The sequence below is a fragment of the Chelonoidis abingdonii genome, chromosome 4 (genome assembly GCF_003597395.2).
Source record: "Chelonoidis abingdonii isolate Lonesome George chromosome 4, CheloAbing_2.0, whole genome shotgun sequence".
Lineage (NCBI taxonomy): Eukaryota > Metazoa > Chordata > Testudines > Testudinidae > Chelonoidis > Chelonoidis abingdonii.
The window spans coordinates 35,054,484-35,067,152 of record NC_133772.1 but is presented as its reverse complement, the minus strand read 5'-3'; the positions used below and the strand labels follow the sequence as shown (position 1 = coordinate 35,067,152).

At 56.8% G+C, this 12,669-nt stretch overlaps 1 protein-coding gene across 1 annotated transcript in view; it reads right to left on the bottom strand.

Moving 5' to 3' along the window:
• Nucleotides 1-9,742, bottom strand: part of PKP3 (plakophilin 3) — a 32,123-nt gene extending 22,381 nt beyond the window's left edge. Inside the window, exon 1 of the mRNA XM_032773125.1 lies at nt 9,231-9,742. Within this exon, the coding sequence (XP_032629016.1) occupies nt 9,231-9,456 (226 nt within the window). The 5' untranslated portion in view covers nt 9,457-9,742. The remainder of the gene's footprint in view (nt 1-9,230) is intronic.
• Nucleotides 9,743-12,669: the final 2,927 nt, after the last annotated feature.

Below are 12,669 nucleotides of genomic sequence, written 5' to 3'. Positions count from 1 at the left end.
ACAGAACTGATGGAGACGTGGAATGTACAGCTAAGCTCCGTCTCCTTTGATTGCTGTCTGGTTTGGCAGCTACACTCTCTCCTCTCCCGCCTCCGGTGAACATGGTGCTACTTGCCCTATTGACAATGTTTGCTGTGTAGTTGTAGCTGTCCCAGGATATTAGAGAGACAAGGCAGGCGAGGCAAGATCTTTTATTGGACGTTCAGAGGTTAGTCCAATGAGAGCTATTACCTCCCGCAGTTTGTCTCTGTATTGACTTAACGACAGAGATCAGCTCTTGAGTGTTTTCTAGCAACCAAGGAGATGCAGGCTGGGAAGTGAAACCATGCCCAGTGCCAGCGCTGAGAGGCAGGCCCAGCATTCTTTCATCATTCTCCAGGTTGAGCAGGATAATTGCTAGTCCTTCTCAACTCTTGCTTACCTGAGACACTATCCATGCAGGACAGTGACTGGAGATCATTTAAGGGACATGCTTTGCTGTTTACTTATTGGCAGCTGGCCTGAAACACAAGTGGATGGATAAAATGGAAGTGGGACTGGGTTCCCAAAGGCATTGTGCCATTTATTGCTTTTGTAGGATAACTGTCATTTGCATACTGATTTTCATGTCGGTCCTGCCTCTCCCCACTGCAAAATCCTCGCTTTGTGACTGGACAAACCATCCCAGCAATCGGCACAATTGGCACCGCTCAGGGGAGGGCTGGGAAAGTGGGGAGGCTGCAGGTCAGGACTGGGGTATGTTGGCAGAGCGCTGGGAAAGCCTGCACAGCACCTGGCTCCGCTCCCCCAGGCGAATGTTCTAGTGCTTGGGAAAGCCAGGAGCTGACGGGAGCAGTTACAGCCTGGGCAACTTAGTGACTAAGCCAACTGTGTCCATGTCTCCAAACGGCTGAAGCCCAGGCCCTTCTCAGTGGGCTCCTCCACCTGCCCCATAAGACCCTGCCTCGGCCCTGCCACTATTCTCATGGCTGGGTTTGCCCCTTCAGCAGCAGGGAGCCTGGGAGCAGTGAGGCCCAGAGAGGCTGATTTGTATAAACACATTCCTCCTGCATGCTCAGTTCTCTGGAAATCAGCCCGCACAGGTTGGGTGTCTGTTGGGATGAAGTAAAACCTGGGGGAATCTGGCAGGAGGAGATGGAAACATACATGCTCCAATCTCTTGGAATCCCTGGCAGGATCAAACAAGCCACGGAAGCCCTGTCACATGCAGCAATATTTGGGGCAGCTGAACAGCTCACTCCACCTCAGGTGAGCCTCTCCTGGGAACCCTTGTGTGTGGGGCTTATTGCCTGTGGGGTAGGATGGCTCCATTTGAGCTCTGAGCTTTCCATAGCCTCTTCCTCTCATGCGGGCAGGACCATGAGGAGATGTTCCACTTACCAGTGTTCCTGTCCCTTGCCTTAGCTCCTCAGTGAGAGATCAGGGAGGAAGCCCAATAGCTGGCCTCTCTCAAACCCCATCCCCAGGCCTGCTGGCCAGCCAGTATGGGCGGGATGGGAGAGATCACTGTGTCTACAAGGAGACAAAGCCAGAGCAGCCACACTGCACTGACAGACACAATCCCAGGAGAGACAATGCCAGAGACATTTGCCCAGCATGATCCTGCAGTGCTGGGAGGCATCACAGTAAACAGGGCTGAACTGGCCCGTTAGAGGGGGCCTAGCTTGGGCTGGGAATGGCTACAGCAAGGGTCCTTGCACCAGGTCCTGCGGTAAATTGGCACAAAGGTCTGAGAGTTCCAGCACCTACAGCCCAATCTCCATCTCAGAGGCAGAGCAGAGACAAGGGATGGGAGCGGGCTCACGACCGTCTCTTCCTTGACTCTGCTGGCCAGGTGACCCATAAGCTAAGAGCCTCTGCCAGAGGGCCATGCCAGTGCTAAGAAGATCCTGCCAAGTGGCAGCTGGTGAGGAAGCTGGTGATCACAGCAGCTGGTGAGGCAGCTGGTGAGGCAGCTGGTGATCACAGCCTCATGCTGGTGAGGAAGATCACAGCATCATGCTGTGGCATAACTCTAATGGCAGGCTTTCCGAGAGGCACACAGTAGCCCTGCTTGGCTGAAGGGCCGGCTCTAGGCACCAGCAAACCAAGCACGTGCTTGGGGCAGCACATTTTCAAGGGCGGCATTCTGGCCATCTTTTTTTTTCTTTTCTTTTTTTACTTCGGGTGGCAAAAGCCTAGAGCTGGCCTTGGCAACAGCAGCGCGTTGTGCGTGGGGGGTGCCCTGGGGCCGCTGCGGTTTGTGCTGTGGGGGAGCAGCACCGCACCTTGTGGCTGGGCCGGGGAGGCTCCTAACAGGGGACACTCGGGCTGGGGGCCACCCCACGGGGAACATGGAGCCACCTGCAGGTGCCACAGGGTGGCTGCCCCCTACTGCTGCAGCCAGGGCTGGGCGAAGTGGCCCGAGCCACCCAGGGACTGCGGCAGGGTGGCCAGAAGCAGCAGCAGCAGTGGGGCCATAGAGGGTGGAGCGCTGCCGTGCGGGACCCATGTCCCACTCTCCGGGGCTTCACTCCCCCTAGGGCTACCCTGCCCCGGCTCCTAAGCCCCCTGCTGGACCAGTCCCCCAGCTCTGCCCTCCCAGGTCCCCATCGGTCCTGGAAGCAGGAGCCATGGATGGAGGGACCCTGGGCTGAGGCGTGGCCCGGGAGCCCCACTGCTTACCCCGACCCTGCCAGCACCAGACCGGCTGGAGGCAAGAGGGGAGTGGGCAGAGTCAGCACTGGTGGGGGGGAGCCAAGGGCTGGGGTGGCAGGGGGTGCGTGGGGAAAGAGAGCCCAGGGCTGGAGCAGGGGTATGGGTGGGGGGAGAAGAGAGAGCTCAAGACTGGGGTGCAGGGGGGACGGTGGGGTGAGGTGGAGAGCCCAGTGCGGGGCAGCAGGGGGGACGGGTGGGTGGGGTGGAGAGCCCAGCACTGGGTGCAGGGGGACAAGTGTGGTGAGGATGGAGAGCCCAGTGCTGGGGCAGCAGGGGGGACGGGTGGGGTGAGGTGGAGAGCCCAGTGCTGGGGCAGCAGGGGGGACGGGTGGGGTGGGGTGCAGAGCCCAGCACTGGGACGGCAGAGGGTGGGCGGGTGAGAGCCCAGGGCTAGGGCGGGGGCAGCCAAAAATTTTTTTTGCTTGGGACAGCAAAAAACCTAGAGCTGGCCCTGCTCGGCTGACTTGCTCGTGGCTGGAGTTTGGGGCAGGAGGGAAAAGGCCTGAAGGAGTTAGCGCCTGAGGGGGTGGGGCACCATTAGGACTCCCATGGAGACAGCACAGGTGGCATTCTCCCTTATCAGTCAGTACACAGAGTAACTGATAATGCCAGGGACCCAGCTCTGTGTGGGTACACAGGGACCCTGAGGCCAGGAGGTGGAGCCCCGGCTGCCCCTAGAAGCTAGGAGTGGAAATCCTGGCACTGGAAACATAAGAACAAAAGAATGGCCATACTGGATCAGAACAAAGGTCCACCTAGCCCAGTATCCCGTCTACCAACGGTGGCCAATGCCAGGTGCCCCAGAGGGAATGAACAGAACAGGTAATCATCAAGTGATCCATCCCCTGTCGCCCACTCCCAGCTTCTGGCAAACAGAGGCTAGGGACACCATCCCTGCCCATCCTGGCTAATAGCCTTTGGTGGATCTATCCTCCATGAACTTATCTAGTTCTTTTTTTAACCCTGTTATAGCCTTGGCCTTCACAACATCCTCTGGCAAGGAGTTCCACAGGTTGACTGTGCCTTGTGTGAAGAAATACTTCCTTATATTTGTTTGAAACCTGCTGCCTATTCATTTCATTGGGTGACCCCTAGTTCTTGTTATGAGAAATAAATAACAATTGCTTATTTACTTTCTCCACACCAGTCATGATTTTATAGACCTCTAGCATATCCTACCTTAATCCTCTCTTTTCCATGGTGAAAAGACCCAGTTTTCTTAATCGTTCCTCGTATGGAAGCTCTTCCATTCCACCAATTCTTTTTGCTGCTCTTTTCTGTACCTTTTCCAATTCCAATATATCTTTTTTGAAATGGGATGACCACAATGGCACATGTGTCCAGCACCTGGGGCCCTACTCCCGACTTAGCCCTTTGCGTGCTGCTGGGATACACTCAGAATACAGAAATCAGCCTAGTAACTTGGCGGACTTCCACCACTTCCTGTGGGGGATGAGAACACACCCGCAGCTTCCCCAGGGCCCCAGCACGTACCCCTAGTCAGAGCACGTGCATGACTGAGAGGCACCATGTGTCAGGGAGCCCAGAGTTCTCAGGGCAGCCACCCACCAGCCAGGATAACGGGCACCCCTGGCCACGTTTGCCCTGTGTTCTTTCCCAGTGCCATTTCCCTCCACTGTTAGGGATTAAACACCACTGGTGTCTTCACGTCTCCCGTCTGGCAAGCCTGCATGTGGCTCAGGCTCTGCATCTGCACCATGCAAGGAGATTCCTGCACTATAGGGAGACCATGCCACCCACCGAACATAGCTCAAGGGCCACCCCTTGGTACAGAGAAGAGTGGAGAGGGCCCAGAATGGTAACAGCAGAGCATTAGCATTGAGATGCATGGGCAATGCTTGGAGTAGGGGGTGGGGCAGCACTGAAATAGGAGGGGGGCTGTAGGTCAGGACTGGGGTGCCTGGCAGTCAGGTGGGTCCCAGAGCTGGGATGGCAGAGGGGCTGTAGGTCAGGACTGGGGTGCCTGGCAATCGGGTGAGTCCCAGAGCTGGGATGGCAGAGGGGCTGTAGGTCACGACTAGGGTGCATGGCAGTCGGGTGGGTCCCAGGACTGGAACAGGAGGCATTGCTACCAAGTGGCACGGAGTTGCAGTCTAGTGCTTCCCTCTCACTCCAACTCCTGCCGTGTGGGGTGGACAGCCGGCACTACACGTGACTCACACACACTGCTCTTCGCTGTCTGGAATCCTGCCTGCCCCTCCTAGCTTCTCCAGCTCCCTCCCTGTCTAGGTGGCTACTTCTCTGGGCAGATCCAGCCCCTGTCCTTCATCTGCCTGCCCCAGCCACACACACACACCTGGCCAGCAGTGCAGGTTAACTCCTGAGTGCATGACAAAATTCAGTGAACACAATACACCTGGGGAGAAGAGGTGGGTGCACAGGGGCCTGCCCTCTGCTCCCCACACTCGATTCCAGCTCCAGCACCCCTTCAGTCCTCGGCGGCGATGGGAAGGGTGGGGCGTGGCGGGGATTCCTGTCTCCTGCGAGAGCCTGTAGCATGCCCAGCTCCATGCCAGAGCTCAGCCTCAGGGACTGGCTTCCATGGCGGGATGGAGGTTGGGGCTGGGCCCAGACAGGTGGATAGCATTGATCAGACAGGTTGGTATCTCGGGGGTGAGGCCCAGTAACTTCACTGGCTGCAGGTCGTGCCACTGTCTGCCCTGCTGGGACACACAACACTTGGCTTTCAGGGTAGCAAGAATCAAGAGGGCTATGCACTGCGTTGGGTCTGCAAAACAGCCACTCTTGGGGGTTTCCATGGCTGGGAGCTCCTGCTATGGCATGAGCAGGCAGGTAGCAAGCTGTTATCTTGGAGCAGGGGCAGAGGAAGGAGAGTTGCATTTCCATGCCTCCCTTCAACCCTGCACGGCCCCAGCTCTGTGCTTAATTTGTGTCTCAGCCCCAGCACCTCCAGGCCTGGCAGTTCACAGCCCCCGGACCTCTGCTTGCTGCATCAGTTATGAATGTAAAAAGATTGCTTGACACCGGCCCCTCTTTCATTGCAGATTAAACCTGCCCTGGATCCCACCCAAGCCAGCGATTTCCTCCTCACACTCAATACTTCCTATCGTAGCAGAAGGCAGCCCAGCCACCAGCTCTGATTTATTCTGATCACCAGCTGCCAGCCCTCACTGGGGGCACAGCTCTCCTGCCTGCTCCCAGGGGGTGGAGCTCCACATCTTCCTTTGCTCTGCCTGCCTTTTCTGTGCCTCTCCTCAGCTTGTACTTTCCTTTGTTCTAGTTCCCTTCCCCACATTAAACAAACAGAAAACAACAATCTGTGGCTTTTTCTGTTCCTGTTCCTGACCTTCCCCTTCTACATGCTCAGTAACTGCTTTGGTCCATCGGCCCCACCCCATCTGTTTCACCCCAGCTGCGGACTCTGTGTCAACAAAGGCGGAGAGGAGGCAGCCTAATGGTTCTGTTGGGCAGTCCCCTGGCGGGGCAGGCAGGTAGGCTGTGGTGCTGGGCCCAGTGCCAGGAAGGAGCTGGGGAGAGCATTCCCAGCGTCTGGCTGCAGGAAGGTGGTGGCGTGGTGCTGAAAACACAGCTTTCACCTAATCCCCACCGCTGGCGCTCAGGAATCTCCTGGCCTGTCTCCTTGGGCGTGAGAACAGGGGAAGAGTTTAAGAATAAGGCCTTTGTGTCTCAGCATGGAGCCAGGGAGCTCAAGTCCCTAGGGGGTTCCCGCCTTGTGGTGCTAGTCACAGTGGCCAGATTAGGGGCAACAGTCTCTTTTTGTGAGCGGAGACAGGCAGCCTCAGAGAATGCCTGTCAGGCTGCAGGAAAGCAGCTCTTGGGCTAGGACAAAATTCCAAGGCAGGGTGTGGGTGCAGCGCTCATAATTAGATTGGGACTGAAAGAGATCAAAGGAAGGAGAAGCCACAAAGGAAGCTCCAGGTGTGCGTGGGAACTGCTCCGCTGCTGGTGCTCAGATCCTGGCAGTTCAGGGAAATACACTCTTTGCCTTTCTCCACTGCCTTCCCCGCCCAGCAGCTTCAGAGCACTTCACAGGCATTAATCAAGTCAGCCTGATAGAAGGTTTGTGAAACACCCACAATGGGGCCCTGGTCCATGACGTGGGCTCCTGGGAGCTACCACAACACACAATAAACACCACTGCCCCGGGAGGCAATCGGCATTGGACAGGTGTGGAACCGATGCACAGTGAGGCTAAGGAACTTCCCTAGGTCACGCAGAAAATCCGTGGCAGAGCCTGGATGAGAACCGATGAACCTGAGCCACCACTGTTCTGCATCAGTGGGCAGTGAGCATGACACTCTCTGATTCTGAGAGGGTAGTTTTTCACACCCACCTTGCACTAGTGTGAACCACTGCTGGGGTCCGTTCCAGGCCTCCCCACTTACAGTCCTGGGCTGTAAGAAGCCATCCTGCCCACAGGAGAAAGACACAAGGGTCTGGAGGGACCAGAGGTCAGTTCCCTCCCGCCCCTCAAATAGACACTCTCTAAAAAACAGTGTAATTAAATGAAATAGCTGCTAAACGCTTCACCGGCACCAGGAGTGGCTCCAGGCCCCACCACGCTAAGCACATGCTTGGGGCGGCATGCCGTGGGGGGCGCTCTGCTGGCCGCCGGGAGGGCGGCAGGCAGGCTGCCTTCGACAGCATGCCTGCGGAAGGTTCGATGGAGCCGTGGGACCAGCGGACCCTCTGCTGGCACGCCTGTGGGAGGTCCACTGGAGCTGCGGGACCGGTGACCGGCAGAGTGCCCCCCGCAGCATGCCACCGTGCTTGGGGCGGCGAAATGCCTAGAGCCGCCCCGAGTGTCACACATCCATAATAGACAGAAACCTCTTAGATCTGTCATCCCACGTCTAGTCTGCTGGATGCTGTAGGGACCGTGACTGGGGGGAGTTAGGGATAGTGCACCAGGGTCAGAGATCGGCTAGTACACGAGATCCTTTGCTGGGGGCGTGGGAACAGCGCCCAGGGCAGTGATAAGCTAGATGCAGGGAGTGAGCGGGGGCTCCGCTAGCTCAGAGGCAGCCATGCAATGCCAGAGCAAGTAAACAAACAGGTCTCCCCCAAAGCCAGGATTTAAAACCTGCCACAGTCCTGATTCCTGCTGGATTGTGGCTACTGGCATAGCCCCGTTTCAGCTGGGGGTAGGGGTGGCATCCTCTTCCCACGCCCAGTTTATAGTCTGGGCCCCAAACCCAGACATCCTAGCAAGTAGTACAAACGTGTCCAGGGGGCACCTGGCTTGCGTGCTCAGGAACCTGAGGGGAGGAGGCATTCCGAGCAGGCACGTGGGCTCAGCAGCTTGGACGGGAGGCCTTGTCTCCAAATGATTTGGGAGGCTCATAGAAAGCTAGGGGGATTTTGGAGTGGAGATCCACTGCCCGGCTGCAGGAGCCAGGGCTGTGTCTTCCATGCCCTGACCGGGGGGCCAGAAACCTCCCCCATGGGAAAAATATGAAATTTCAGACATTTGCAAAAAAAACCCAAATCCCCACCCCTGAAAAACGAATGCCAGGAGTTTTCCCGGGCTTAGCTGACAAGTGCTGCTGGCAAGTTCTGCCCCAGAGCACTGAGGCCCAGGAAGCCTATCAGACCCGGGGAAAGATAAACACACTCCCCCCCCTTCTCTCATTCTCAGGCCTCACCCCGCCTCAGCCACAGATTGAAAAGCAAATGGGGCGGGGATCTGGGTGTGCTGGGCTGTCTGAGCACCCGCAGGCAGGCGGGCAAGGCCAGCCCTAGCGCGCAAGCAGAAACACTGGCACTCCCAGCAAGGCAATACACGGGGAGTGCTGGAAAGCCCGGCCTGGATTCCTCAGGGAAGGCGCCAACAACAGGTGGGAGCCCCTTGCTTTGTTACTTTCTCCTGTGCTGGTGATACCCGCAGGGGGAGCGGGCCCCTGCCTAGTCTGCCCCATGTGGACCCCATTCCTCGGCCTCTAGGGCCCTGGCTGGAGCTCTGCCAGGTTCTGCCCCCATGCACCATTTCCCCAGGGAGAGTCCCCCACCCTCGAGCTCCCTCCACGCAGTGTGGGCCACGATGCTCCCCCGTTAAACTTGCTGCACAAACCCGCAGGGAGACAGCAAATGTGCAGCACAAACAATAGCCGCCAGCCGGGCAGGCCAGGTCTCCTGTCTCAGAAGCAGAGCTCCCATGAACACAGCAAGGAGAGCAGCACCTTCCCACGCAGGAGCTCAGCGCCAGACACATACCTTGGCCAGCTGAACCTCCAGCAGCCCCCCACCTCACTCCCGAGGGCAGGGAACGATCATTATCCCTATTGTACAGATGGGGAAGCAGAGGCACAGGGTAGCACAGTGACTCGCCTGCAGGCACAGAGCAGAGCTAGGCCCACCTCCCAGTCCCCACGCCCTGTATAATCCCATCCCCAGCAGAGGTGACAGATGAGAGGGACTGGAGCCCTGCCCGCAAAGCCAGCAGTCCCTGGAGACGCCCCTTGGCATAGCTAGCTTTGGAGGGCACTGCGTCCTCACCTGTGAGGCCCATCACGCTGTCAGCCCCCCCTTACCTTTGTCCTCAACGCATTCGGGCCCAGGTCCATTGGTCCTGGGGACAGAGCCGCTCTTCTGCAGCATCCTCATGCGGACCTGCTCCTGCACCCGGGCGCTCTTCAGCAGCTCCGCATCGGGTGCCTCCTTGCTCTTCCTGCCCAGCTGCTGGTCTGAGGGCAGTGCCAGGGAGCTCACACCGGCCTCCGGCTGCAAAGCCGACAGGAAGAAGTTATTCTCCTGCATGGCTCCTGTCCCGGCAGGGCAGGGAGCGTGGCTCAGTCTGTCCCAGGGCCCTGGCTCTGCCAGGGAAAGGTCCCACTGTTGCTAACACCAGTTCCACTTCCTCTGTCCGTCTGAGCCAAGGCCAAGCTGAGACGCCAGGGAGCTGAGGGTCTGCAGCAGGAGTGCAGGGTGGGAACGGCTGCTAGATCCTGCCTCTGCCCTGGCTGGGGAGTCAGTCTGAGCTGCTCTGGGGAGACGGCACTGGGTGCCCCTGGCCCACACCACCCCTACCCTCACAAGTGCTGGCTTCCTGGGATGGGACTTTGCCACTCTGAGACAGGGTTACACCCCTCTGCCTAGCCACTGACATCACCGAGGAGGCCGGCTTTCAGACAGAGCAGGTCAGCCAGTTCCACCTTAAGCAGGTGAGGCCTTTGGCAGGGCCTGGCTTCCTCAGCTTTAAGGTGGAATTGCAGGGATGCACAACCAGCCCCTACCCTGCCACACCTTGTTAGCGAGTAAACTAGCACAGGCAGTTACTGGAGTTGCCACCTCATGCCTCAGGGGCCAGGGCAGCCAGGAGGATTGTGGGGTTGCTGGCATCCTCTTCCCACCCAGACTGCGTGGGTAGCTAAGCGGCCCTGCTGCCCGTGGCCTGAGGTGACAGCACCGGGAAAGGCTGAATGCAGAGACGCTGCGCCATAAAACCCAGAGTGACCGTCCTGCCCTGGACAACCCAGCCTTGGTGACGGCAGCAGCCTCCTGGCTTGGGAAGGATTAGCACTGCAAGCCAGAGACTCAGATATGCAGCCAGCACTGGGGGCCGGGGCAGGAGCTGTTGCTGCCCAGGAGCTGGGGTAGTCAGGGGGCATTCTGTTCCCATGCGTCGGGGTCTGGCCCTGTTGGAAACAGCAGCGTGGGGTGGAGCATGTGCACGGCGGGGGGATGGGGGAATCAGATTTGATTGTGGGCAAGAGCCATAATACAGGCTGTGTGCTCTGGGCCAATTTCTCCTCCCTCTTAGCCAGGGGGCACCTGGGAGCACGATGTGGTCCTGAATGTGCTGGGGCCTCATGGGGGGAAAGTGGGTTCTTTCCTATTACATCCTAGGCTCCCTGGAGGGGTACACAGCCCCCAGCTGGGCTGAGCTTGGGGCATTCAGAGGGGCTGCAGCAGGGCAGGCATTGGGGCAGGACTCTCCTGGTCCTAGCAAAGGTCTTTCCCCCAGAGTTAGTTTGAGGCAGGTGGGAAATTTTGACTGGGAGCAGCCAGGAGGCCACGTTGCATTAAATGGGTCAAGAAGGACCCACAGTCTGATAACGGGAGTCAGCAAAGGAGGCTGTGCGTGGGGCCATGTCCAACAGGCATTGGGGCAGTGCACAGGGGCCAGCTGGGATATGTGGTGGGTGGAGCAGGGGGTTGTGGTGGATGGTGCACAGCATGGCTAGGCAGCAGTAGTTGGCAAGTGACTTAAAGGGAAGTTCAGCGAGTGTTGGATGGTCGTGTGGGGTGTGGCCAGTGTTTGAGCTGCAGGCATTCTGCAGATGTGGCATGAATAAGAGTGAGGGGAGAGAGACAATAAGTTAGCAGGAAGCATCATCACTGGGCCAGGATGAAGTGAGTGAGGGGGCAGTCCCCCTCATCCTCCCTGAGAGAAGAAAAGCACAACACTGACATCCACTGTCTGGGCCTGAATCCCTGCACACACCAGCCTGCTGATTGTCTGTATCCCCAGCTGAACGCTGACTACACCTGTGTCGACACTGCGGTGCTCTAACACAAACACCTGATGGAAATGGGGGAGGGGGGAATGATGCTAGGGAGAATAAAGCCAAACTCCTGTGCCTGGCTACACAGGACAGCCGAGCAAGGAGAGCAGATGGCACTGGGCTGGAACTCAGCAGATCTGGGTTCAATTCCTGCCTCAAATACTGACTCTGGATGCAACCACGGGGCTCAGCTCCCTGCATGCAAAGCACTTTTGTAAACCTGGCCCTTTATCCCTTGGTTCCCCCATCTCTCAGCTGGGGATGATCATCCTTCCTTTATCCCACCCTGCATCTGTCCTGTCTATTTAGACAGTGAGCTCTTTAGGACAGGGGCTGTCTCTCCCCCTGTGTCTGTGCAGCACCCAGCACCCTAGGCCCTACTGTAATGTCAAATGAAGGGCATCCCTTGCTGCCAGGAAGCAGAACCACCCTAAGCATCATAGTGGCCTATTAATCCAAGGGGGAAGCAGCTTGTCTGCACATAGCCAGCAAGTGACAATTAGGTGCATGCTGGAGACAAATCCATCCCCCTGGCAGAGTGTAATTAACGAAGGTTTGTGAAGCACTGTGTGATGCCCAGATCAAAGGTGCTGGCCTAGCAGAGTAATAACAAAAATTAATAGCTATTCCCAGTTGTTTAGCTTCCCCCAATCTGATGAGAGAAGGAATATGTAGGCTAGTACTACCCCACAGTTCTGAGCACCCGGCTATTAAGCCCTGTCTGACTAACTCCAAACACTCAACACCCTCAGGATAGATCATCCCCAGTTTTAGAAGTGGGAAACTGGAGCCTACAGAGTGGTGACCAGTCCAGCTGGTGAGTCAAAGCTGGGAGTTCCCAAGCCCTAGGCTCTATCTGCTAGGCCACGCCCCGTCGCTACTACATTCCTGCCTGCTCCACTCACTATATTGCCAACGCTTGCAATTTTTCCATGTGATATTCAGTGTTTTCTTAAAGCCCCAACTCCTAAACTTATACGATTATGTGAGTCTCTTAGCTGTCTCTTAAAAAACAAAGTTTCTAGCCTTCTTGGTTGCAGAGAATAGCTTGAAAATGTGACCCCTAAAGGTTCAGAAACTAGAAAGCAAAGCAAAGGAACCACACAGTTGTTATATTTTAAAATCCTGTGATTTTTAAGCCAGTCTCACGATTTCAGTTGACCTTACTGATCACACAGCTGCTAGAACGTTATCTGTGTTTGCTTCACCAGTAGCTTTCAAAGTAAACTGCAAAAACATGTTGGTGCTGAGTGGGACTACAGGCCACGTCTACACTATGGGATAATATCGAATTAGCTAAAATCGGTTTTATAAAACTATTATAAATTCGATTTCATGCGGCCACACTAGGCACAGTAATTCGGCGTTGTGCGTCCATGGTCTCAAAAGTTCGTGGGGGCTTTTCTGTTTACCTGCCCGCTTAATCGAGTTCAGGATGCTGTCCAGAGCGGTCAGTGCACTGTGG